We start from the raw sequence: 24381 nt of genomic DNA, 5'->3' as shown, positions 1-24381 counted from the left end.
ACAGGTATCCACATGTCCCACTCACTGAGGATTGCCCTTGGCTAGCTTAGAGTCTCTTCGCATCAGCTCGAGATAGAGGCTGGTAGGATGCGACGCATGGAGGATGGACGGCGACCAGGCCGAGAGACCAGGATCTGCCCTTGTTGCACCATGGGAGAGGTGGAGTCAGAGGAGCACTTCATTTGCAGATGCCCGCTATATTATGAGCTCAGAGGTAGATTCCACTGTCTCTTCACGGATGGCTTTGGACCTCTCTCACGAGTGATGGACTACGAGGATCAGCATTGCCTAGCTCTTTATGTCAGGGAGGCCACTATGCTTCGACGAGACTACCTCAGAGACCATCAGCACAGACCGGAGCGTGATAGAGCCCAGCCTGATAGAGCTCAGGCACACCCTATACCAGAGGACAGAGACCAGGAGGAGCACGAGGAGGTCAGAGCTCACACAGGACACATGCCTCCACCCTGTGGATGTACATATGAGATGGTTTGTAGACGCCGCAGGATCTTGTTACATAGGGGACGTACTCGTCGCTTCATCTCCAGACGATCCAGGATGATGGCAGCTTTTCGGAGGAGACTTACTCATGGAGATCTCGCCCCACCAGCCGCTCACCTCACCGTTGCTCAGATTTGTACTCTCATAGCAGGAGGCAGAGTCGATGGACAGGATTTCCAGTATTATTTTGGTTCTCAGACTCCGTGACACCTGGACTTGTATCTTTGCATTCGCATATTGTACTCATCCCCCCATTTTGCACCCAGGGGCGGTTTCCTTGCATCTAGTTTACTTTGTATTTAGGCTCAGATTTGACATTATGTACTTTCACTTGCATTGTATTGCGTAGCACTTAGATGATATTCGACGATGCCTCTTCTTTGTGGCACGTTGATTTTGTGCTATCTTGTATGCAGAGTTCTTGATGTCCCATGGGCCCATCTTGGCCTTTAGTGGACAATAATACACTTTCTTTCTTTCTTTCTTTCTCTCTCTCTCTCTCTCATCCGTCGCCGAGCAGTAGCCCATCGTCCGCCGTCGCCCATCAACAACCCATCATCCAACAGGTTGTCACCCAGCAGCGCGTTCGTCTTGAAGGATGCCGTCAAAGCTCGAGCTCGAGCTCATTTGATCTAGCCGCCACCGCTCCCATCACCCAGCAGCGAACCCTAGCAGAGCTCCGTAATCACCGCAGGTCGTGGTAGAGGCAACAACAAGGTTTACCTCATCCTAGGGTTTAGGCTGAACCCTAACAGAACCCAGGGGGTTAGTCACAGCGGGGGGGGTGCAAAATTACATGTAGGGCACTATGGATGGGGATGCCAAGACTCCCATGGCTTTCCCCAAGGTCAAGACCGTTATCCCGACTCCGACCAAAGCTTCATATTCCTCCATCACAGCCCTCCCTGCACCCCCCTACATGTTTGCAAAAGCGTCTTCCCCCTATGCAAAAATTTATTTACAGCAGAAGGGAAAGCTGAGCATGATAGACTCACAAGAGCATATTTATTACTTACAGCAGGAAATCCATGAGCTCAAGCTCAGACTTGCAGCTATAGAGAGGAAAACAAATGCATCGGAAAGACGAGGAAAACAGGAAATCATTCACGAAGTATTGCAGATACACAATACAACAGCACCCACACCACAGATGGTGATGAGAGTCCAGGACTTAGTTACAAATCAGCGTCAATCAGTGAAACAGGAAATTACAGCACCATTGGACACTGAAGTCGAGACATCCGATGTATATGAAGAAGTACAAGAACAGGAAAAGAGGGTGGCTAATGCGCGACTCATACGCATAGGGGGGCTACCTGAGGGCTGGTTTGAAGGAAGTCAAAAGGAAAAGCTGGAAAATATCATGGAAAGAATGCCACAAATAGAGTGGGAATCTGAAGATGTTATAGCTGTCTTACAGGAGGTAACACAAGCCAAAGTATGCTTCCAGAACAAGATGAAAAGAAGCGAGGTGCTCAAGCAAACTAATAATTTGAATGGTACTAAAATATAGATAGCGGAGGAGCTCACCCCAACTCAGCTCAAACTGAAGGCCACCGAAGGATGCTCGAAAGGAAGGAAAATGGGCTGTTTACAGAGATGGAAAAGCACTCATCAGAGATTTGAAATCCAAACCTAAAGACTCGCAGTCTTAAACTGATGTGATGCAAGCTGATGTAGTAGACTGTAGTTAACTGATGTTTGGTGTTTTCCTTTTTGGTGTCTAAGGTGCGAGTGTGTGTGGTGGAGAGAGTGAGATTCCGTGTTAGCCCTCGTGCTCCCACGCTACAGCTGCTTGTTTCTCCCTCAGTTTGACACCCTCGAGGTTCCTTTTGACGTCCGTTTTCTGTCCGTACGTTTTGCCAAAAAATCCGAAATTTTTTTTTCATATTGTCAAAAATCCGTACGATTTTGTCGTATAGTCAAGAAAATCCATACAGTTTTGTCCGTACAGTCGGGGAAGTCCGTACGGTTTGCCTGTCAGTTTTTTTTTCGTACTGTCAAAATTCCGTACGATTTTGTCCGTACAGTCCGTACAATTTTATCCATACGGTCGGGAAAGTCCGTACAGTTTGCCTGTCAGAAATTTTTTTCGTACTGTCAAAAATCCGTACGATTTTGTCCGTACAGCCATGAAAAAACCATACAGTTTTGTACCTGCTGTGCTTTCCTCCTTGTAAAGCGTTGATGCTTCCAAGTTTTTTCCTTAACTCGAATGGCGGATTATTCTTATGAGAAAACCTTTCACAAAGACAAGTCGGTTTCCAACAAGAAACAAAAACAGGTGATGGATTCAGATGATTCCCTTCATGACTGTGCTGAGGCTTAGCTTGTTTATGAGGTTATGCATGAAGGGTTTGAAGACACCCGTAAAGGTTGGAAAGATCCACTTCCCACCACTGGCATTATGGTGGAAGTGGATGATATGTTTGATTCATTTAAGGAGTATGCAAAGCATGCCATTATAATTTTCTTCCCGGAACGGATGCCTGCTGCTGCAGATGTTGGGAATCGGTTGACTCGAACCCTTGGTGGTTCTTATGTCAAAAAAGTTCATTATGCAGCGAGGGGCGTTTTTGAGATCATCATGGCTGATGAGGAGTCAGGTTTTGCTGGAGCACTCTCCTCTTTTCTATGGCCAACAGATGGTCCATGTTGTGCCCTGGTCTCCCACCTGGGATTATCAGGCATTGATTCGGCATCGTTGCCCTATTTGGGTAGAAGTTGTGGATTTCCTCAATGCTTGTCTTCTCTTCTACCTAAAATTGCAGCTTCCCTCGGTAAGGTGGTATGTCCACCGCGACCCAATGGAAATTCGAATCGCTTTTGCATTTTGTGGGATATAGATCATCCCACTCCAGCATCATACTCGGTTACTGTGAATAATGTTTCCATGGGGAGTGCCTTTTACAAGCTCAAGTGGGGGCTGTTTGCAGGTGCTTGCTTTGAATGCAAGCAATTTGGGCACATGGCTTCACAATGCCCTTCCCGAGCTCCACGGATACCAGTGCAAGCTGAAATGGTTCAGCCTTTGAATAAGAATGGAAATGCCTCTTTTGTGGTAAAAAACAAAGGGGTCAAACAGTTTTTCTCTGTTCAAGACAAAGGCAAAGTCCCGGCTGTCTCACATGGTAATGCTTCTTTTCCTGTGCCTTTGTCCTCTCCACCTCAGGGGAAGGGGGAAAAATTTTTGACTGATGGATGGCAAACTCCTCGCAAAGTGATGTCTCCCAGGCGACCGCTGCCTTCTCGAACTTGGAGTGGTGCATCCTCTCATGGGAAAACACCTGCTGAAAACTCTGGTGTTGGCTTGACCTGGGCTGCTCTGACTGCAAATCGGACCTTGTTTCTTGAAGAAGAAGTTGCTGCACTTTTGTCCTCTCCTCAAGTTGATGCTTCATCCCAGGGTAGAGGCCCAGACATTGAGGTGGAAATGCAGACGTAGACAGCCCGTTAGTTGCTGTACATACTTGTCCCATAACTATAAATATGCTTGATCATCTTAAGGGTGTTACTCTCAATGTACAGGGAATGTGTGATGGTCGCAAATGGAAACTGGTCTGGATGTATATCAGGCAATTGCAGCCTGATATAATTGCTTTTGCAAGAGCATAATCAGCATATGTATGCTGGTCAAATAGGCCATTTTGCTGGTTATGATATCTTCTATGCTAGAGAGCACTCCTTTTCTGGTGTGGCTTTTTTGGTAAAGCACGTCCTTCAACCTGTTGTGTCTCTCAATGATCGCCATGGTAGAGGAATTATTGTTCAATGCCTTGTTCAAGGGGAAATTTTTGAATTTGCATCGGTTTATGTTCCCCAGTCTTCTCGTGATAGAGCTTTGATCTGGGCTGCCATGCATACTTATCCATGGCGACAACATGTCTTCACTTGTGGTGACTTTAATAATGCCCCTCAATCGGGTGACAACACCTCAGGCCACACTCATCTGTTGGCTTCTGAAACACAGGCATGGTCTGATTTTTTGCTTTAGTTGCGCTTGGTTGATCTCTGGAAGGAATTACAGCCCATGCTTCCGGGTTATACCTTTCAGCATAATGCTCAATCTTCTTATCCGGCATGCTTGGATAGATGGTATCAGATCGATCCACAGCATTGTGATGCCTTTACTTATCAAATTTGGGTTGATCATGCTTTCACACATTCGGATCATGCTCTTCTTTGGTTGAGGCTTTCCTTACATGAATTTCCCACTGACAGATTGCCTTGCCGAAGGCTTTTGCTGATTAATAATAGTTATGTGGAGCATGCTGACTTTAAAGCCTTGGTGTCTGATGCTATTCAATCTCTCTCTCGTTAGATACACATTGGTTTGGATTATGCCTGGCAGGCTTTTGTTGCTCGGATGCAAGCAATTATTTGAGATTATGGCAAATCCTATATGCAAGCCACAAGGGAGACTATAGCACATGCCAAATTTACATGTCAGATTTTGACTGAGCTTGCTCATCTCTGCCCTTTGTCTTCAGAGGAAAGCATGCTCTTATGTTAGGCTCAATTCTCTCTTCAATCTAATGATCGCAGAAAGCGTGCTAAATGGGAAACTCGATCCAGACAACAGGCATTTTTGGATAAAGGCTGCTCTTCCAAGCAATTTTTTAAGAGTTTACACTACAAAAGACAGGCTGCCAATATCTGTCGAATCCGGATGCCTGATGGTTCTTGGTCAACATCTCGTTCAGAGCTTGCTGATTTATGTGTGCAGCACCTCTCCACTCATTTTGGGCATCTGGATACTCTTTCTCCTCGAGTCGTGTCTGCACGTCAGCTTCTTTTGCAGCATATTCATCCAATTCTGTCTGATGCTCAGGCTTTGGAACTTGAACATCCCTTCACTGAAAGGGATTTGTTTGATGCACTGAGATCCTGTGGCAGATGGAAATCTCCAGGAGCAGATGGAAATCTCCAGGATGGGATGGTTTCACTGTTGAATTTTTTCTTGCATTCTGGGATCTTCTTAAATTCACCTTGCTGCAAATGGTAAACACAGCATGGCAAAATCAGCAGATGCCTTTGTCATGGAAAAAGGGTCTTCTCAAGATGATTCCCAAAAAGCAGCTATGTGATTCACTGGGTGATTGGAGGCCAATCACGCTCATGCCAGTCATTTACAAGATCATTGCCAAAATGGTGGTTGATCGGATTAAAGGTTATTTGCATGATGGGTTACATCCCTCCCAATATGGCTTTGTTCCACGTCGCCATATCACAGATAACATTGCTAATGCTTATATTGGGTGAATATGCCAAATACACGCATCAGGATGTTCTACTCTTGCAGGTAGATATTGCAAAAGCCTTTGACACATGTCAATGGGATTTCATCTCGCAAACTATGCGAGCTTTAGGTTATTTACTGGCTTTACAGAGATAGCAATTCGGCTTGCATTATCTATGGGGATATCTCTGATGAGTGGACTCTTCGTTGTTCGGTCCGCCAGGGATGCCCTCTCAGTGCTTTACTGTATGCCATTGCTACTCATCCTATGCTGCAATATATTGATCATCTTGTGGCTACATGATCACTTCATGGCTTGGAATTGGATACTAATCGCAGCATGGTTGCTCAAGCTTATGCTGATGATTCTTTCTTTACCCTGAAGAATACGCCCCGTGATCTTGGTGCCTTGATGCAGGCCCTCTCTATTTATGGTTTGGCAGCTGGTCTTCATGTTAATTTTCAGAAGTCTAAGCTGCTCCCTTTGCATTCCAAAGACTGGCATAGTCTATTATGGCCCAGGGATATCATTCCACCCACTCAGTTTGTTCGTCATCTTGGTTACCCTTTGGGGTGGGATCTCACTCACCGACAACAAATTGATTGGGTTTTGGCTAAGCTTCGGAAAAAGCTTGAGTATTGGAAACTAGCAACTTGGCCTTTGCACGTTCGTCTTCGAATAGTGCAGTCCATCCTTGTGGCATATATTCAATTGTACTTGCCATTGATCATGTTCACTAAGGCAGATCTTACATCTTTTATGTCTGTCTTTATGGAACTCTTCTGGCGATCCAAACATGGCAGAAAAAGTCTCAGGCTGCTTTCGATGCATCACATTTGTTCTCTCAAGATGGATGGTGGATTAAACATCACAGATATTCATGTGCATATTCTTGCCCACAGGGGGAAAATGTTGCTGCAATTTGTGCAAGGTGATCAGCCTTGGGCTCTTATGATTAGGACTCTGGTCACTCATATCAGTATTTCTGTGTTTGGTCATTGGCAACTCGATCAGTGGGATTTCTTTTTTGGCTGTACTGATGGCACTTTGCCTGGATGCCCTTTTGTCTCCCGCTTGCTTCTTGACTGGAAGCATGTTCTTTCTCATCTGGAATGGAATGGACGGCAATCTTTGCTTGGGAATTCTTTGAGAGCTGAAAGCATTCATTGGTCGAAAGTCTTTCAGCCTCCCTTGGCTTTACAGGAACCTCGACGTTCCTACTTTGTCTCATTTAAAGACATCACCTCGGTTGCTGATGTTATAGATGATGCTGGTACTGTGCTCCCCTTTTCTCTAGCAGCCACTACATATGGATTGGGCTCTCATTATCGTCCTTTGTGGCGACAAATTACTTCTATGCTTTCGCCCTTTCTTTCGATTCCTCCTTTGGAACTCCAGGACCGACTAGAATATTGGACTTTGACTTCTCCAGGGTCCTCTTCTCGTCCTTTGAGGCTATCTCAGATTACTGTACCTACAATGTATAAAATCCTTTTGCCTCAACCTTGGGTTTCAGAGAGAGGTGATTCTGTTTGGCGAATGCATCGCCCAGCCAAGTGGTGGGGGAAAAGATTACAACAACTTTGGGCCTATAAAGTACCGGTTCGGCAATAGGTTTTCTTTTGGCGAGTTCTTTTGGGAGTGTTTCCATCTGGACAGCTATTAGCTCATCGACACATTGCTCCTGCACTTTGCCATAGATGTTCTGCTTCTTCGGAGACTGTGCCTCACTTGTTTTGGCATTGTCCGTGCTCTCGTGAGTTTTTTGATCTGCTTCGACAACTCCTGCGAGCGAGATTCCCATCTGTTCCGTTTGGGAAGTTATTCTGGCTATTTGGGTTTCATCCATCCAGACCGGAGTTTCTTCTTTTCTTCGTCTGGGTTCGCTACTGGGCACTCTGGACTTTATGGACATATAGGAATTGTAAAGTCTTTGGTGATCCTACTTTCTCTCTGTTTGTCTTTTTTAGGCGTTCTCTGCAGCAATCTTTCTTTGATTGCTTGCAAAACCGCTGCATAGATCATGAGGTCTTTTTAGCATATACTGAAATTTTCAGTTGATGTAATTGTAGCGTTTTTTTGAGGCTGTTACTCATATAATATAATCAATCAAAGATTTCACCCAAAAAAAAAAAAAAGTGTGTTTTGTCTGATAGGCCGGTGAGGCCTCTCGAGGATGTTAATCTCTCTCTCTCTCTCTCTCTCTCTCTCTCTCTCTCTCTCAAAGAAGGAGACTTTTTGTAACATTCCATTGGGTCCCATGGGTCGATTTCAGGCCCCAGAGGACGATAATAATAGTTTCTTTCTTTCTTCTTTCTTTCTCTCTGATGGAGGGGCTTACAGCAGAGGGGCAAGCCCAATTCCAACATGCTCACGGCACCATGGCTCAGATACTCACACTCAAATGTATCATCGAGGAGGCCGGGACACGGAAGTAGAGGGTTTATTGCTGCTTTGTGGATTTCTGGAAAGCCTTTGATACGGTACCGAGGGCCTGGCTCATTAGCTCCTTGCAGGAGTTGGGATATGACCAAGAGATCATTTAGGTTGTCATGGTACTTTATGAGAGTGTCTCAGGTAGAGTTAGGACAGGGGCTGGATGGATAGATGAGTTCATGAGTACCATTGGGGTCAAACAAGGGTGCCGTCTTTCACCCAATTTAATTAGCTTTTACACTGATGAGTTCGAGATCTTTATGCAGACTTTGGGAGGGGCTGGATACTCCCTTTCCGATACTTTGTTCAGATCTTGCTATACGCATATGTTGTTGTGCTTCTATTCTCCTCTGTAGAGTGCCTTCGAAGACATTTACATGCATTGCAGACCTTTTGTGAGTCACATGATTTGAAGGTCAACCTTGGAAAAACCAAGGTTATGATCTTCAATACTTCCTGTGAGTAGCCATGCATAGAGATCAATTTACCTTTGATGGATCACTGATTGATATTGCCTTGTCTTACACCCTCTTTTGGGGTCCTATTTTTACGATGAGACCACTGATGAGGACTCGTCTCTATAGAGGATATGCCTCTTTAGGCAGGCTGGAGCGATAGTGCTTCCACTCACAATTTCAGGACCGACATACCAAGGTTCTCTTATTCGACTCCTTGGTTCGACAAATTGGGATGTATGGCAGCCCTTGTTGGGGGCCAAATCTCTCGGATGCAGAGTGTGCAAGGGTAGAGCGTCTCCTTGTTCACATGTTATCATGGATGATTCGGAGTAAGACGTCAGTTCCCCACCAGATTGTTCGGGCCAAGTTTGGAGCTTGTCCACTATAGCTTGATGCAACAGTCCACATCATCACATATTTATACCCTGTCAGAGGGTACAGAGATTGCACTTCAGGATGCCACAGACTACTGTGGTTAGCATTGTTCCCCACTATGGCTCTAGCAGCTGAGGGTGATAAGAGATGCTAGTACCGCCACACAGGCAGGTGGTTCGAGAGATTGGGGCTCCACATGGATAGAGTCGCCCCCTTCCAGTACATTATTAGCGCGCCATTCCTCCCACTGAGGCATCACGAGGTGAGGACCTTCTACAACTACATACATTCATGACCTGGTTGGAACCTAGTGAGCTCCTGGTGAAGCTTGGCCTCTATAGAGATCATTGCCTGTGCATTTCTAACAAGGGTTTTCTTCATCCTCTTAGATATACTTGGATTCACCTCCCCCAATCATTGAGGATCTCTATTGGGCGGTTTTATGTTTCTTCACATCGACTCCTCATTAAGAGTGGACGAGCTGAGGGAATACCTCGGGAGAGGTGCCTGTGTACCTTGTGTGAGCTACAGGAGATCGAGTCAGAGGAGCATTTCATCTTCAAATGCCTAGTGTACTACGAGATCCGAGGTTGCTTTTACTATCTCTTCAGGGATAGTTTTGGAATGCTTTCTTGCTTCTTCGCCTTCCCAGACTAAGATGCCTAGTCGCCTTCGTCCATGAGCCAATTAGACATCGAGAGTGCCTTCTCAGATTGCAGAGACAGGGACGGCACGTACTGCCAGACTCTTCTCAAAGGACGATTGCAGAGACAGCCAGACTCTTCTCAGAGGACGATCACAGAGATCCTCAATCTGGACCGCATAGGTTATCACCCCACGAGCACCCGACATGGGACGGGACTCAGAGCTAGTTATGTGACACACCCAATAGTGGACGGATACACAAATTATACTTGAAGACATCCTCTCCATGTTCAAGGTTGGGATACGACCGACAGGGGTTATTGTTTCCCTAGTATGACGCAAAGCCTTTGCCAGGAGACTATACCAAGTAGCACCTATAGATAGTTGACAGCGCGCTATTTCTAACTTTATACTACCACTGCCTCACCGGTCGCTTGTTCTCCATGACAAAGGGCCGGATTTTGTTTTGCTTGTATTTTGGTGACATATGATGATAGTGATGATAGGGAGTGTCATATTATGTACTATGACTTTATATTGATGCAGTTATGGCCATGTAGCATGGAGCATGCAATATAGGTGTTGATGCTTGTTTAGTAGCTCCACCCTTACAGCTTGTTGATATAAGGTTTCTCATAGTCTCATAGACCCATTAGTCTTCCGAAGACTTTAATAAACTTCTTTCTTTATTTTTTCTCTCTTCAGAGATAGCTTCAGACTACTCTCCGACTTCCTTTCCTATCCGGATTGGAGATGCTTAGCTGCCTTCATTCATGAGGCAATTAAATATTGGGAGTGCTTGCTCAAATTACTGAGGTCGGGGCAGAGCACACATGCGGACTCATCACAGAGCATGATCACAGAGTTGTTTCTGCAAGATCACCACACAAACCCTCGTTCCTCAGGTAGTCGGCAAGGCAGAGATCAAGAGCTAGCGACATGACATACTTGACAAGGGAGGACACACAGATTGCGCTCGGAGACATCCCTTCCATGTTCAAATCCGGGACACAACCTACAGGAGTTACTGTGGCCTAGTGAGACGCAGGCTGCAACCAGGATGCCATGCCGGACCTCACCCATAGATAGCCGTCATTGCTCTTTTCCTGATCTTATACTAGTGCAACCTCGCCAACCTTTGGGTCCACCATGACCTCTATTCTAGAGCTCTAGTATCTATTGTATCAGACCAGACTTGGCACATGACTTGATGTGACATGATGGTGGTGATGTAGATGATGTTGCTGTTATGACTATGTCGCATTGATGCTTTTTAGGACTATACAGCATTTAACATCTAGCATGGGTGATGATATGCTCGTTTTAGTAGCTCCACCCTTTCAGCTTGTTGTTTCAGGTTTCATATAGTCTCATAGACCCATTGGCCTTGGAAGGTGAGTAAGGTAGAGGCACCGACAAGGCCCATGGTAGTGAAACTGCGGACAGCCACATATAGATCCACCCTCATAAGCATGAGGGCGACAGTGAAAAGGTAAGGAGTGCATCCAGGTGCCGTTGGAGGCTTTCAGCTAAGGAGGATAACAAGACCACGTCATCCACGTAAAGGAGAATCTGGAGTAGAGATCCAGCTAGAGAGCAACCAGCCCCTCCAAGGGTTCTAATAAAAGTCTCAAGCTCATCAATTATAGACCAAACAAGGCTGGTGATAGTGGACAACCTTGTTTGACCCCGATGGTGCTCATGATCTCATCTATGCATCTTGTACCTGCCTAAACCCTACCGGATACTCTCTCATAAAGTGCCATAACTGACCGAGTGATCTCCTGATCATACCCTAGCTCCTGTAGGCGTCTAATAAGTCGGGCTCTTGGCACTGTGTCAAAAGCCTTGTGAAAATCCACAAAGCAGTAATAAACCCTTTGTCTCCATGCCCTGGCCTCCTCAATGACCGCCCCGAGTGTAAGTATATGGTCCATAGTCGCGTGATCTATCCGAAACCCTGCCTGTCCGGTTGCTCTAAGACCTCGAAGGTTTGCGGTCATGCTAACCTCTTTATCAAGTACTAATGCATAGATCTTGGACATGACATGTCCAATCATAATGGTCCTATAGTTTTCTAGGCTCATGGGATCTCTTGCCTTGTGTATAGGAGCAATGGTGTTGAGGGTCCAGGTGTGTGGAAAGCCTGTGCAAACTGCTTCATTAAAGAGCTTCGCTAAAATCAAGGCTAGGACATTTATCCCATAGGCAATGAATTTGGTGTGTAGCCCCTCATGGTCTTTAGCTCGACTGTTATGAAGCTTCAAAGTTGCTTGCTTGACACCACCGGCTGTGAATAGTGTGTAAGAGGTGGGGCGTGGTATGTGCGAGAGATCGGGGACATCATATAGAATACATGCATATGAGTGCCACATTTTGGTGTCCGTGGGGGGGATGAGGCTCGTCGTTTCAGGAACCTCTACTAGAAGTCCTTAGAGTTGTTACTAAACAAAATGTTTAATTACTCCTCGTTCCAACGAATGAAGGCGTGCTTCTTCCGGCAAACCAGACGGCGATACTCATGTACCGTCTCTGCCTCACCCGATAGATAGTGCTTGGTTTCATTTCGGGGTTGTCGGCGTAAAGCCTTCACTCATCGTCGTACCAACTATTGCAGGGAAGTGAGTCAAGAGGTGGAGGGCGTGGTGGTATATGGGAAAGTGTGTAAGGCAGCCTCATGAAGAGAACGTGTGATCAGGGCGGTCCGATCCTCTAGTAGTGGCAAGCGATCAATGTCTCTGAGCATGTCTGAGAAGCGTGCGGAGTAGGTGGGCTTTAGCTTATGATCAAAGTGTATATCATGGTAAGTGGTGTATGAGGATGGCAACGAAGTGTGTGAGCTGAGTAGAGGTGTGGATATACGGGTAGTTCTCTCTAGGATTTCATGTCTCAGTATAAAAGATCATCCTGTCGGTGTAGGTCTCTAAAAAGCCTCTTGGATTGGATGATAAGGTGCCATTGCAGTTCCATACCTCCATCTTCAATACATGCTTCTCCCCTACCCCTTGGTCTTGACACCGTCATGTGCTACCACATCTCTATCCCATATCTCTATGCTCTCTCACACAATGACTTTCCATCTCTATAGACAGCCCATTTCCCTTCTTTGGCTGCCAAATTACACGTACCATTCCCTCTCTGTGATGCTCTTGCTGCAAGAGTGTGAGGCCATCATCCAGATATGTCCTGGCCGTAATGCTCATAAGGTGGATCTATCCATGGCAGTTCTGAATCTTATTACCATCGGCCTCGTGGGTCTGTCATCCTTCCCCAATCTCCATGCAGCCTCAAAGGTGAGGTTGACACCCATCTTGGTAATGAGGTCTTTCCCGTCCGCCATCGGGTGTCACCCACAGCTAAGCCTCTTACTAGGACATTTAGGGCCTTATTGCTCCATTGTTTCTCCTCCTCTAGAGTGTCGGAGATGATTGTTTCTTCGGGGCTGATGCACCCTTCTTTACCACTTCTTTCCATTCAATAATCTTCTCCTTTCCTTCAGTTATTTGAACTCTGCATATCCGCGCTGCATATTGGCTTGAATGGCAGCCATCTTCTTTTTAAATGTCTCATTTACTGATTTGAGTTCTTCTAGTGCCTTGTTTTTCTTCTTTTCCTCTTATGATTGAAGGGATTTGACCTGCTCTTAAATTGAATACAACTCTTCATTTAGAGGTGGCTGAACTCTTCCTGCTGTATGCATGCTCTCAATGCCTCATTTTCCACTTTGAGAATGGCAATTTGGGCTCTAGCTCCTTGATGAGAGAAGCATGATGCCTAGTTTTTTCCTCTATTATTCGAGCCTTGTCCTCTTGCATTTGGCTTAGCTGATTTTTCCATTATGTTTGCTTCTCCTCTTTCCATTTTTTCAAGTCGTTCTGCATATAATTCCTCAGCTTATGCATGATTTCATTTCCTTTGTTGTCCCCTATCCTCTTGTGTCTTGACTCAATGTCCGCATCTTGCATCTTGAAAATGTCCTTGATTACAGTTATACATGTTTTGGCATTAGCATCATCAACTTGTGTGTGTTTTCCCTAATGACACTGTACTTCCTTTCCTCTCTCCTCGTGTTTTATAGTCTGGTGAATTGTCCATCTTCAGGCTTCAAGTCCAGCACTTTTTTTTACTGTTGTGTGTGTAAAATCTCTATTGAATCTGAGTACATAGCACTTACAGGTGTGGATTCTTGCAGTCCAATCCAGAGTGCAACTCTTCTGGGCTGATTTTTGGTGTGCCTTCTTTTTTGTTTTATAGTCTGGTCGAGGTGCCTGGGGGGAGCGATTAGCAGGTACAGACGGCGCTGAGGCTGCTAGAGCAGCCTGAAGTCTGAGATTGGCTATGGTGCAGTCTAGGCGCTGCCTGTAGCTACTGCTATAGCCCCGGGTGGGGCTTGATGTCTGCAGCAACCCCTCTAGGGGCCTAGAATTGTGGCGGAGTAGCTGTAGCCCCAAGGTGGGCCTTGCTCATGGATCGCGATGCAAGAGCAGCCCCTAACAGTGCCTGATGCACAGGCGTGAAGCAGGAATAGCATGAGGTCTATGAAAGATCGAAGGGTAAAAAAGAAGATACAATGAAAGCTAAGGAGTGGAGCCACTAAATGGGAAACCATACCCAAGGCTGGTGTCTATGATGAGAAAATAAATACAGTGCAGTGTCGTTGATGGTGCAAGGCCTTACACTCATCATAATACCAGCTATTGCAGGGGACGGATCCAAAGGGTGGTGGGCAGGTGGAGCTGGTGGTATGAGGGAAGGACTGGATGGCGGCATCATGTAGGGAAGGAGTGATAAGGGTGGCTTTATATTTTAGTAGGGGATATCTTCGAGATTCTCAAGCATCGTAGAGAGGCGGCAGGAGGCAGGTGAAGTATATCAATATTCTTGAAGTAAATGCAAAACTTGACCTAAATCTCATTCAAGGGTTTTGAGATGAGGGAAATGCACAAATCTGGAGCAATTAAAAACCAACCCCTGTCTTAAGTTATCAAGGTCAGGACTGCTGATGTTTAGGAAGTGTTGGTTGTTCATATGTTCTTAAAAAAAGCTACATTGCCGTGTGAAATAATACTGTTATTATTAAAATTAATGGCATGCAAACATAACACCAACACAAATACATATTCATTCTGTCATTTATTGTCAATCTTCAGTGTTGTCCTTTGGGTATAGTTCGAATACTAAAGCATGCCCTTGGTTGTTAATTTTCTTTTTTTGGGGGTAGGAAAGACTCTTTCCTTTTTCCTTGCTTATGTTGCTTGTTTTCATTGAAATTTACTCAATATATTTTTATGGGCGGTATCTAGACTTTTATTAAATTGTAGGGTCTGCTTTCATGGATGTTGAAGTCCGTCTCTCATTGGGCATGCTTTTGGGTTTCAAGGTGAATGATGCAGATTTGTCCAAAGAGCTTTACAAGAAAAAAAGTGCCGTAAGTATTCATGACAGTTTTTGGAATTGTATCCATTTTTGTGTAGCATCACTAATCTAGGAAAGGAGTCCTTTTTAGTTCACAATGGTTTCGATATTGCAGATCCATAGAAGAAAAATTCGAGCTTGGCAGATGATATGCATTCTTTCTCGTTTTGTCGATAAAGATATGGTTCTTGAAGTGATGAAATTGTTGCAGACTACTTTACATGTAAGTTCCTATATTATGACACGTTGCAGAGACAAAGCCTGGGTTGTATCCATAAGAAGTGTTTCTAAAGTGTTTGGTTGCTGAGAGGAACATAGGAGGATTGAAGATAAACTACAATCAAAAGTGTTTCTTTTGTACATAAGGCATTGCTTGGCTTTATGTATAGCTCAAAAGCTAGTAAGAGACCGTAGTAGACAATTCTTTTTGCATTTGTTAAGTATTGTCTACTTTCCTGTAGACTAAAGGGCCAAAAATGCTTGACTTAGGAATTCTCACATCTACTGATGGTTATCTTTTAAAACTTTTACTTTCTCTTAGCCTCCAAGAATTAAAATTGAACTTTCTTATACTTAGCACAAAGAAATGAAGAAGCATGGGATCTAAATGACTTTCACTGTGTGAGAGTGTTTTGGGACACGTTTCTCGTCAGGTCAATTCACTGCATGAGCACAAGGAATGAGTGCGCAGCAACAGATGGTGGAATGCTGGTTCCAAAAAGTCCCATTCTTACAAAATGTGGTAATTTATTCCATTCAAAATAGATTATACAAGAGGCGAGAGATGTAGAAAGATGCATCAATACCAACCTGAAAGCCCAAATATTTGGTGGAGGTGCCTCTGGACACCCAGACAAAGTCTCTGTCAACTCCCCAGTTTGGAGTATCTTCCTTAGCACCACTCCAAATAAATTTTTATTTCTTTCAATTGACAAGTCCCAATCGTGCTCACATTATGTGGGTTGTTTTTCTTATGCAATAAGGCACTATCTATTTCCTTTGTGAAAATTTATAAATTACTTGCGTTTTCTACCCTTCGTGTCTTGATTGCATGATTGTTGTTCTTCTTTGTTCAATATTTGCAGAAAGCTGCACAAGTTGACAGGATTCATGGAATGACTTCCCAGTTGGAGAAAGAGGAAGCTATACTAGGTACAAAATATGTGTGTTGAAGAGAGAAGATCAGAGCAAGGCATCAGGGGGTGCCTTTTGTATCCTTGAAAACAGAGTTACAGTTGCATGTAAAGTGTCAATTCCTTAAGAAAGTTATACGAAGAGTGCGCTCGCTCTTTCTTCACTAAAGAATGATTGGTTGGAGAAGCAAGACAGACTCGCACAAGAGGGATATGATGAAAATGGGTGATTTCAATGCTAGAATTGGGAATATGCAGGTGGAATCGACAAACTACTCAATGGCTCCATATGATAAGGATGCACATATTGAGCTTCCTTTAATCTATGACAGGTCAGCCATGGATACCAAGACCAACCATTAAGGCCATGCCAAGAGGAGGAGGATAGACAGTATGCATATGGTATTGCTGAATGGGACAAGAAAATTCCCAAGTACAAATGGCTATGCATGCTTTACGTCTTTGATGGCTGTAGTACAGTCAACTATGCATTAATATTGCATGAAGCAACCTATTTGGGACATAGGTCGACATATTAGCATAGGAGTTCACTCCATCATCAAAATGTTGCACAAAGCAGAAACAACTCATTGGTATTTCAAGTGAGTCCGGATAAGAGGAAAGAATATGTGGGCATGCTCAAAAACTTTTTGGGAGAACAACCACAATTGCCCAGTGCCAAAGAAGCATGGACACACTTTCGAGATGCCATGTATATAGCATCTGGTCGTACAATGGGAAAACTGGGAAAAGTAGGAAGAACACAAAAGGACGGCCGCATAAGACATGGTTTGATACTGAATGTAAAAGAGCTTGAAAGAGACTAAGAAACTTGCTTGAGATGAGTTGTGAATCGTCCTAGTCTCATTTGTGCCTCAACCCACTTGTGAGTCTCCGTGTCTCCCACTCTGGTCCTCGATCTGCCATCTCCCTGAACCTTGTTGGTTCGCGCTGTCTAGCTGGAAAAACTCAATGATCATGCTCTGTCTAGTTGCTACACCTTAATCTCGCCTATGTATCTAGAGCTAATGCTTTGTGTGTCCAATGGTCTTATGGATGAAAGTCTCCAAGCATCTTTGATCTAGGTAGGACAAGAGCTAGATGGGGTTCCATCTCCCCCCCTCCTTGAGGATATCGATCGGGCGATTCTGCATCACACCAACTTCGCATTGATAGTGGACACCCGGAGATGTTTGCATCTACACTTTGTGTGATCAGCAAGAGATCTAGTTAGAGGAGCACTTTGCTTTGAGACTTCATCTTCAGACAAGTAGATAGAGTCAAGTGTTATAAATTGAAAGTGAAAATACGGAATGCCAAAGACTAGAGAGAATGATATTGCTACATGTGGAAGCAAGGAACAGTCAGTTTGGAGCTATTAATTTGCAGGAACGTAAATCAAACAGGGGCTAAACCTTAAGAGATGAAAAAGAGAAAAAGCTAGAAAGATAGAAATATTGTTTATAGCAGCGCCTACTTAAATTAAGCAAGAGAGTATTTTGAAAAGAACCAAGAAAGAAAGAAAAGAAAGTTTATTAAAAGTCTTTAAAAGACCGAAGGCTCAATGAGATTGAAAGAACCTGATACAATGAGCTAGTGGGAAAAAACACCCATGACGAATACAAAAAAGCCATACCAATACTCAAATAGAAATCGTTAAGCTCATGGAGAAGATGGGGGCTGGCAGCTCTGTGATGATCAATTGGAAGCTAGTGGGAGGTCAAGCCTATGAGGGGATCGGTGATGTATGAGGCTGTGGTGGCATAAAGCGTGTGATAGCACGCGGACGGCTATCGGTATGTGTGGCCTCCCTAGTTGTGCCCTTGCAAGAGGAAAAAGTGTCATTGTCACTCTCGCCAAATGTGCCTTTGATCTGTGAGCATGGAGGGAAGGTCCCCGATCCGTGCCTCAACTCATTGGCGAGTTTTCCATCTTGTTGCCCTGGTCGTCGGATCTGCTGCTCTCCCTGAGTCCTGCTCGTTAGTGTTGTCAGCAGGAAAAGCTAAATGATCATGCTCTGAGTGGAATCTAGTTGTATACCCAGATCTAGCCTATGTGTCTTGAGCAAATTCTCCTTGTCGAACAGCCTCATGGATGAAAGCCGCTAGGCATCTCTAATCTGGGTAGGACAAGAAACTAGATAGGGGTCCGAAACCATCTGTGCATGGCTGCCTGGGATTATTGAAGAGTAATTGAGAGTTTGATAGTACCCAAGAGTAATTGAGGGTTGATGGTACCCAAGAGTAATTGGGAGTTTCCACATTTAGAGGCCATAGTAGCAACAAACAATGTTATATTGGCCAACCTACTGGGATCCTTCAAGGAGATTGCCAATTGTATTATTGAGAGTACAATGGGAAAATACATTGTAAGGGATTCAGGATCGGACATACCACCATCTGTTTCAGCTTGGTAAACTGAAACCGAAGACAATGTATTACTCAATGCATTACTCTAAGATATCAATATGTATGCTGGCATAGAAGAGTAGTTCTAAGCTGGTCACTTGAGACTAGATCAGTTGTTTATTATGGAAGAGTAGTTCCAAGCTGGTGCCAAGGGTTTAATCTGCTTCTTTTGAATAAGCACATCCCTTATTTGTTCTTTCCACAAAGAAAAGTTTGTCCCATCAAACTTTTTAATGCTGAAAAACTCCTTTTCAGGCATGGAAGAGGATGCCATGATGCAAATGAAACAAAATCCCAAATGCTAGTCCCTGCAAGAGAGAATCACACCAAATACCAGGTGCACCCAAATGTGTATGCCACAATAGACTGAAATATCACAAAAGACTCAAAGCTCAAAGCATCAAAAGATGCATCTGACTCATGTGCATATACTATGCATCCATATGAGCAAATCTGGCCCAAAAGAAAATGCCAATAAGTGCCAAATGACTCAAGCATAAACATCGTCCACTGGCGTATGCATCAATTATATCTCATCCAAGAGAGCATAGCACTATCAGTGCATCACCAATCGGACTACACCATTTGTTTATTTTATTTTGCAGGAGTTCCATGAGGTGCACGAAAAACATAACAAGGACACTAATGGAGCTAGCACTCTTCCTTTTGGTTAATATTTTAATAAAAGGAACGAATAAGATGAACGTAAGGATTATATTTGGATTAGAAGCTTGAGGGTGAGTTGTAAGATAGCAGAAAAGAGAGAAGGGTTATCCTATGATAGGAATTTAACCCTGTTTAGTTATTAGCTGCACAGGTAAAAATTAAGCAATAGGGAATGTCATGACATGAGTACCCAGTATTTTTGAAATTAGTATGCTAATCAATGAGATTAGTCAAGAGAACGTTGGCTCAAACGGCTCTAAAATCCGAGTCATATTGAGTGAGATAGGGAGAAAAAAGACTATTTGAAGTAATAGGTCATCACTTGGGGTAAAAAAGGGATCAGAATAATTCAAGTGCAGGGAGAGGGGTCAAGGAACTTACAAACTCTAGTACCTAACATTTAAGGATCAACCTAGGTCTTAAGGAGAATCAAAAGGGCACATCTAATGAGGTGTGACTACTTGTGTGGTCACATCCCATTTTCCACCCCTTCTATTGGAAGGATGCTCCTCTCTTGTACGAGGATAAGTGCCGAACTAAGAGAGCACCTAGGATATGTCCTACTCGCATAGTTCGTTGGCCTAGATTGAGAGAAATGAATAGGATAGGGAAACCAAGCTGCTCAAACCATTTGCCCAGTTCTTCCCCCCCTCCCCTCTGCTCCCCCTTCCACAACTAATACTCTTCCATATTTCTCCCCCATGTCCCCAGATTCTCTCCCTGCCCCGTTATCACCTTCGACACAACTTGTACTGCCATCAGCAGAAAATGACACAGTATTTGATTTTGAATATCAGGATTCGGATAATCCAATTCATACTCCCATGCCAAGTTCCAATGATGGGTATGATTTTGATGAGATATCACTTCCCAGTAACGCCATTAAGGAATTTTGGAGCAAATATCATGATATGATAACTCGAGGTAAATGGACCCTGGACAACTTCCCTACCAACCTTCGTCATCGCCAAATTAGCACAATGTAGAGGTCAAGGGACATTTACTACAACATCAAGGATCTAGGAGGGCCTAGTAAACAACTAGAAGTCCTAGTTCAGGAAATAATCAAAAATTTGAGGATAGTTGGAGGTTCTGCTTGGGTACACACTTAGTTGGCTACTGTTTAGTCCCGAGTAACAAAAGATGATGCTATGGCCATGCTCCTTCAAAGTATGCTGGAACAATATGACCACCTAGTGACTACTTTAAAGAATCTTTCTAATCCATCCTTGGAAGGAATGATTAGCTCCCTGCAAGAGGAAGAAATAAGGATAAAAGAAGAGATCACGAACAAGCTAATGCACAAAGGTTCTTTCAAGGAGCCAAAGTACAAGCCATGCAAGCATTGTGGCAAAAGCAGTTATCAAGACCAAGACTGGTACCAGATAAAGCGTGTGGAATTTCCGGAGAAAGAAATCACTTTGAAAAAGATTGTTTTTCACAAGACAAGAAAATTTGTTGCAGATGAATGGAATGTTATTTTGGGTGGTGTGTTTTGATTGGGTGCCCTGCCCCGATATAGAATCCAAAATGGATGTAATAAACCTAGTCCCTTATGATGTCCTTACCCAAGAGGATCCCATAGCTGGTTTGAGAGCCTATAGCCTTGGATTTATCCTTAACCAGAAATACTGGCATGAGGAACCATGAGCATAGATGATCCTTGACATAGTAGGAGGCAATCCCTTGAGGGGGTTTGTTGGGAACAAGGTATTGCTCTCATGTGTTCAAATGTGCTGCATGGTGTGCTAGCACATAGTTTATTTGTTTTTTGGTGTAGTACATGATATCTTATGTGTGTCTGTGGTTGGTATGTGATTGTGAGATTTATGGAGGTGATTTAGATTCTAAATCCCTCTCATGACATCGTATGTGATGTAGTGGAGAAGGAGATGTCTTGTACTCCCTTGCCTACTTAAAGGGCTCTTCTCTCTTTGAATAAACAATTTAATTCTGTCAACATGTTCTCTCAGATCTTGGTCATGCTCATCTACCTTGAGCCTCCTTAGCCTGCAATGCATTCGAGAGATTGCCTATGTTCTAATAGTTTCTTATCTTTGCAATATTGACTTTCATCCCTGAGTGTTGACAAAATTTACCTAATGCATCCAGGTTTGTTTGCATGTCCTTTTTGTCTTTTGCAACTTCTTTTAAAACTTTTTTAGTCACTTACTTTCCTTTTGTATCAGGTTAGCGCTTTTGCAGGCCTTGGAATGAAGCCCTTTTCAAACTACAAATTGTGTTATGGTTTATTTTGTTATGTTCCCTAAACGGTTATTGAATTTCTGTGCAATGGGGTTGCAGAGAAACAATTTACCTTCAGTTCGACAATATGCTGAGATATTTGCTGTTCAGATTCATCTACGATTTCCTTATCTGGTAAGGTTGAATAAAATGCAATGCTGCTAAGACAGAACTTTCCGTTGTAGGTCATAGTTATCAAAGAATGAGACAATGGGGTGCATGAGTTTCTCTTCAATACAAAAAGAAACTAGAACAGTGAATTTGTCGAGAAATTCTATTTGTGAAGGTAAGTGAGAAGGGAGAAGTAGCATTACATGATATATAGGCCTTGGAGATGAATGCAAGAAAGTACTGAAGCATGTTGCAAACAAGCACCAACCATGTTTAACAAAAGCATTACAGATCAAGAGAATAGTCATGAACTAATGCTGTGCTTTGGGAAAGAGACAAGAGAGTGGATGTCTTACCTCCTTAATTACAGCTACAAACAAATGCTGAGATACTCAGCAAGATTGATCCTCATCCGTGTCATGGCAATGGAAACCAATAGCAGTAAATCATAGAAGTAGAACAGATAATGCATGCATGATCTCATAACAAAGCTACAGCATTTATACAATTTCTCTAAATAGATCCTCCATTACAAGACAATGGCTTGGCCTTTGCAATATCAGATTGTGGTCCCTCCCACTTCCAACTTTTTTACCGCTTCAAGTTTTCATGGCTGCCTGTTAAATGTCCTTGTGCGTAAGGGTAGTGTTATTGATTCTTCACTTTTCTCAAGGTTGCATAAGAAGACTTATGTAAGCTACAACTGAAACATCCCTCCCTCAACAGTGAGGTAAGAGTAGAAACCACACCATGGTGATAGTACATCTGCTATCCGCCCAGACAGATACGGCAGGTTTGATCAGCCCTTTCACCGGACTGTAAGGTCCCTCTAAATCTGATGTCAAAGAGCTCTTTGGACAGTGCAAAGTATTTTTTAGGGGAGGAGACATTAACACAAAAAGGATCTCTTCACAAAACCCTAGGAGGAAGGAGGAGTGGGCTGCTTATTCAGCTGCTTGGCTAGTAAAAGTTGTTTCTCAGCCCTGATATGGTTTGGTCTCATCTTTTTATGAGAAATTTGGAAGAGGTACCTTGTGCTTTCAGCACTCTGCAACCTTGAACCCTTGCACTACAAAAGGCACCATGGACATCCCTTTGGTTGTCCTTCAAAGCCTTAAAAAGTCAAATTATCATTTTCGGAAGGGGTGCTTTCATGCAAAATGGAAAGCAAACACACACGGAGATGAAGGGGCTATCCCTACACGAGGAGATGTACATCCGAGAATGAAAAACTCAGAAAAGACTTGGCATTCTTGCAAGACACTATGAAGGGTAAGCATGCTGAATTCACCCAGAAAATCAAGAAAGGAGAGGCTGCGATCTTGGAATGGAGCGATGTGGTCAAGAAAAGTATTGTTGTCCCCAAGGAGTTCATTTCAGATGCTCAAGAGGAGGATAAAAGGACAAACAGTAAAGCCCTAAATGTCTTAGTCTGAGGCCTCACAGTAGGAGATACTCCTATGGCAGATGCAAATGCTTTGTTCACCAAAATGGGTGTGAACGTGACATATGAGACAGCTTGGAGAGTTGGCAAGCCCGACAAGGCCACTTGTGATGAAGCTCCGAATAGCCATGGATAGGAAGACCCTCATGAGCACAAGGGTGACCTTGAAAGGAACCCAGATCTACCTGGATGATGACCTCACCCTCCTACAGCAGGAACACCGGAGGGAAGGTATGGTACATGTCATGGCAGCAAGAGAAGCAGGGAAATGGGCTGCATACAGAGATGGTAGGGTGATCATCCGAGAGAGAGGAGATCAGGACCGGGGGGAGAAGGAAGAAAAGGAAGAGAAGAGGGTGAATTATGATGGTGTCGGGCCAAAGGGACACAAAGTAGACTAAGAATTGCTGTGTGGGATTGCAATGGCACACTCTGGTCTGATCCAGGTGGTTTCTCAGAGACATACACTGACAGAGACATGGTCTTCTACACTGAGACACATGAGAGCCCTGAGAGAGGACTGCCCACCATGACAGGATATACATGGGATTCATCTCATAGGAAAGAGACGAGGAGAGACACTGGTGTGCGGGATTCGGGGGGAATGGCTATCCTCTTTAGACCACATATGAGACTATGGAATCCGAATCCACAACCATATCCAAGAGTGCAAAATCCAGCTCCTCAGGCAGTTCCAATACATCAATTACAAGCCGAGGAAGTAGACTCGTCATTTGAGTATGAAACAGAGTACCTAGTGTACTATGTAGAAGTTGTAGAGAGTCTAATACCAGTTTATGCAAATCAAGTACGTCACATATCGAGCACCAATCAAGTGCTACGGTTGTGGAGAAAATCATCGGATGGAAGAGTGCGCTCATCGTGGTAGCCCCGCTACTTTCCAACCATTCTGCAGAGATGGTGGCATAGGACATGCCTGTATGGATTGTCCCATGAAAAATAAAGTCCCACAACAAACAGACGTTAAGCCTAATGTCCCAGTCGGCATCATTGGGGTGGACCATCAAAGTCTGGGTCCGGCAAGTGTAATATCACAACCTGAAAATGTAATTACACGCCAACAGAAAGAGGCCACCAAGGACCCTAACATTCCAATCCGACCAAAGCGACTTCTTAAAAAGAAAGCACAAGTGCCTCCACCTATCAGACTCGGTTGAGAGCACGATCAGAGTAAAGCAGGGATGCTCTCTCTCACCGACTCTCTTCGGGCTCTACATTGATGAGATTACATCTTTCATAGACTGCCTAGGAGGCGAGCAAGCACCACTAGCAGACTTGATGATA

The 24381-nt window shown here is 44.0% G+C and overlaps 1 protein-coding gene across 3 annotated transcripts in view; it reads left to right on the top strand.

The window, feature by feature from the left end:
• The window catches only part of LOC147902243 (tRNA/rRNA methyltransferase (SpoU) family protein), a 310036-nt gene that overhangs the window by 216737 nt on the left and 68918 nt on the right, over nucleotides 1–24381 (top strand). For all 3 annotated transcript variants that reach the window (XR_015541009.1, XR_015541008.1, XM_087374814.1), the window contains exons 23-25: nucleotides 15036–15083; nucleotides 15186–15293; nucleotides 21582–21656. Coding sequence is in view for 1 of the 3 variants with exons in the window: in XM_087374814.1 (XP_087230940.1) it covers nucleotides 15036–15083; nucleotides 15186–15293; nucleotides 21582–21656 (231 nt within the window). In the remaining 2 variants the exon portion in view is untranslated. The remainder of the gene's footprint in view (nucleotides 1–15035; nucleotides 15084–15185; nucleotides 15294–21581; nucleotides 21657–24381) is intronic.

The sequence above is a fragment of the Dipteris shenzhenensis genome, chromosome 5 (assembly GCF_047967505.1).
Source record: "Dipteris shenzhenensis isolate YYH24624 ecotype China chromosome 5, Dip_SZ_1.0, whole genome shotgun sequence".
NCBI lineage: Eukaryota > Viridiplantae > Streptophyta > Polypodiopsida > Gleicheniales > Dipteridaceae > Dipteris > Dipteris shenzhenensis.
The sequence above is the reverse complement of the archived record's forward strand: the minus strand, read 5'-3'. Positions and strand labels throughout refer to the sequence as shown.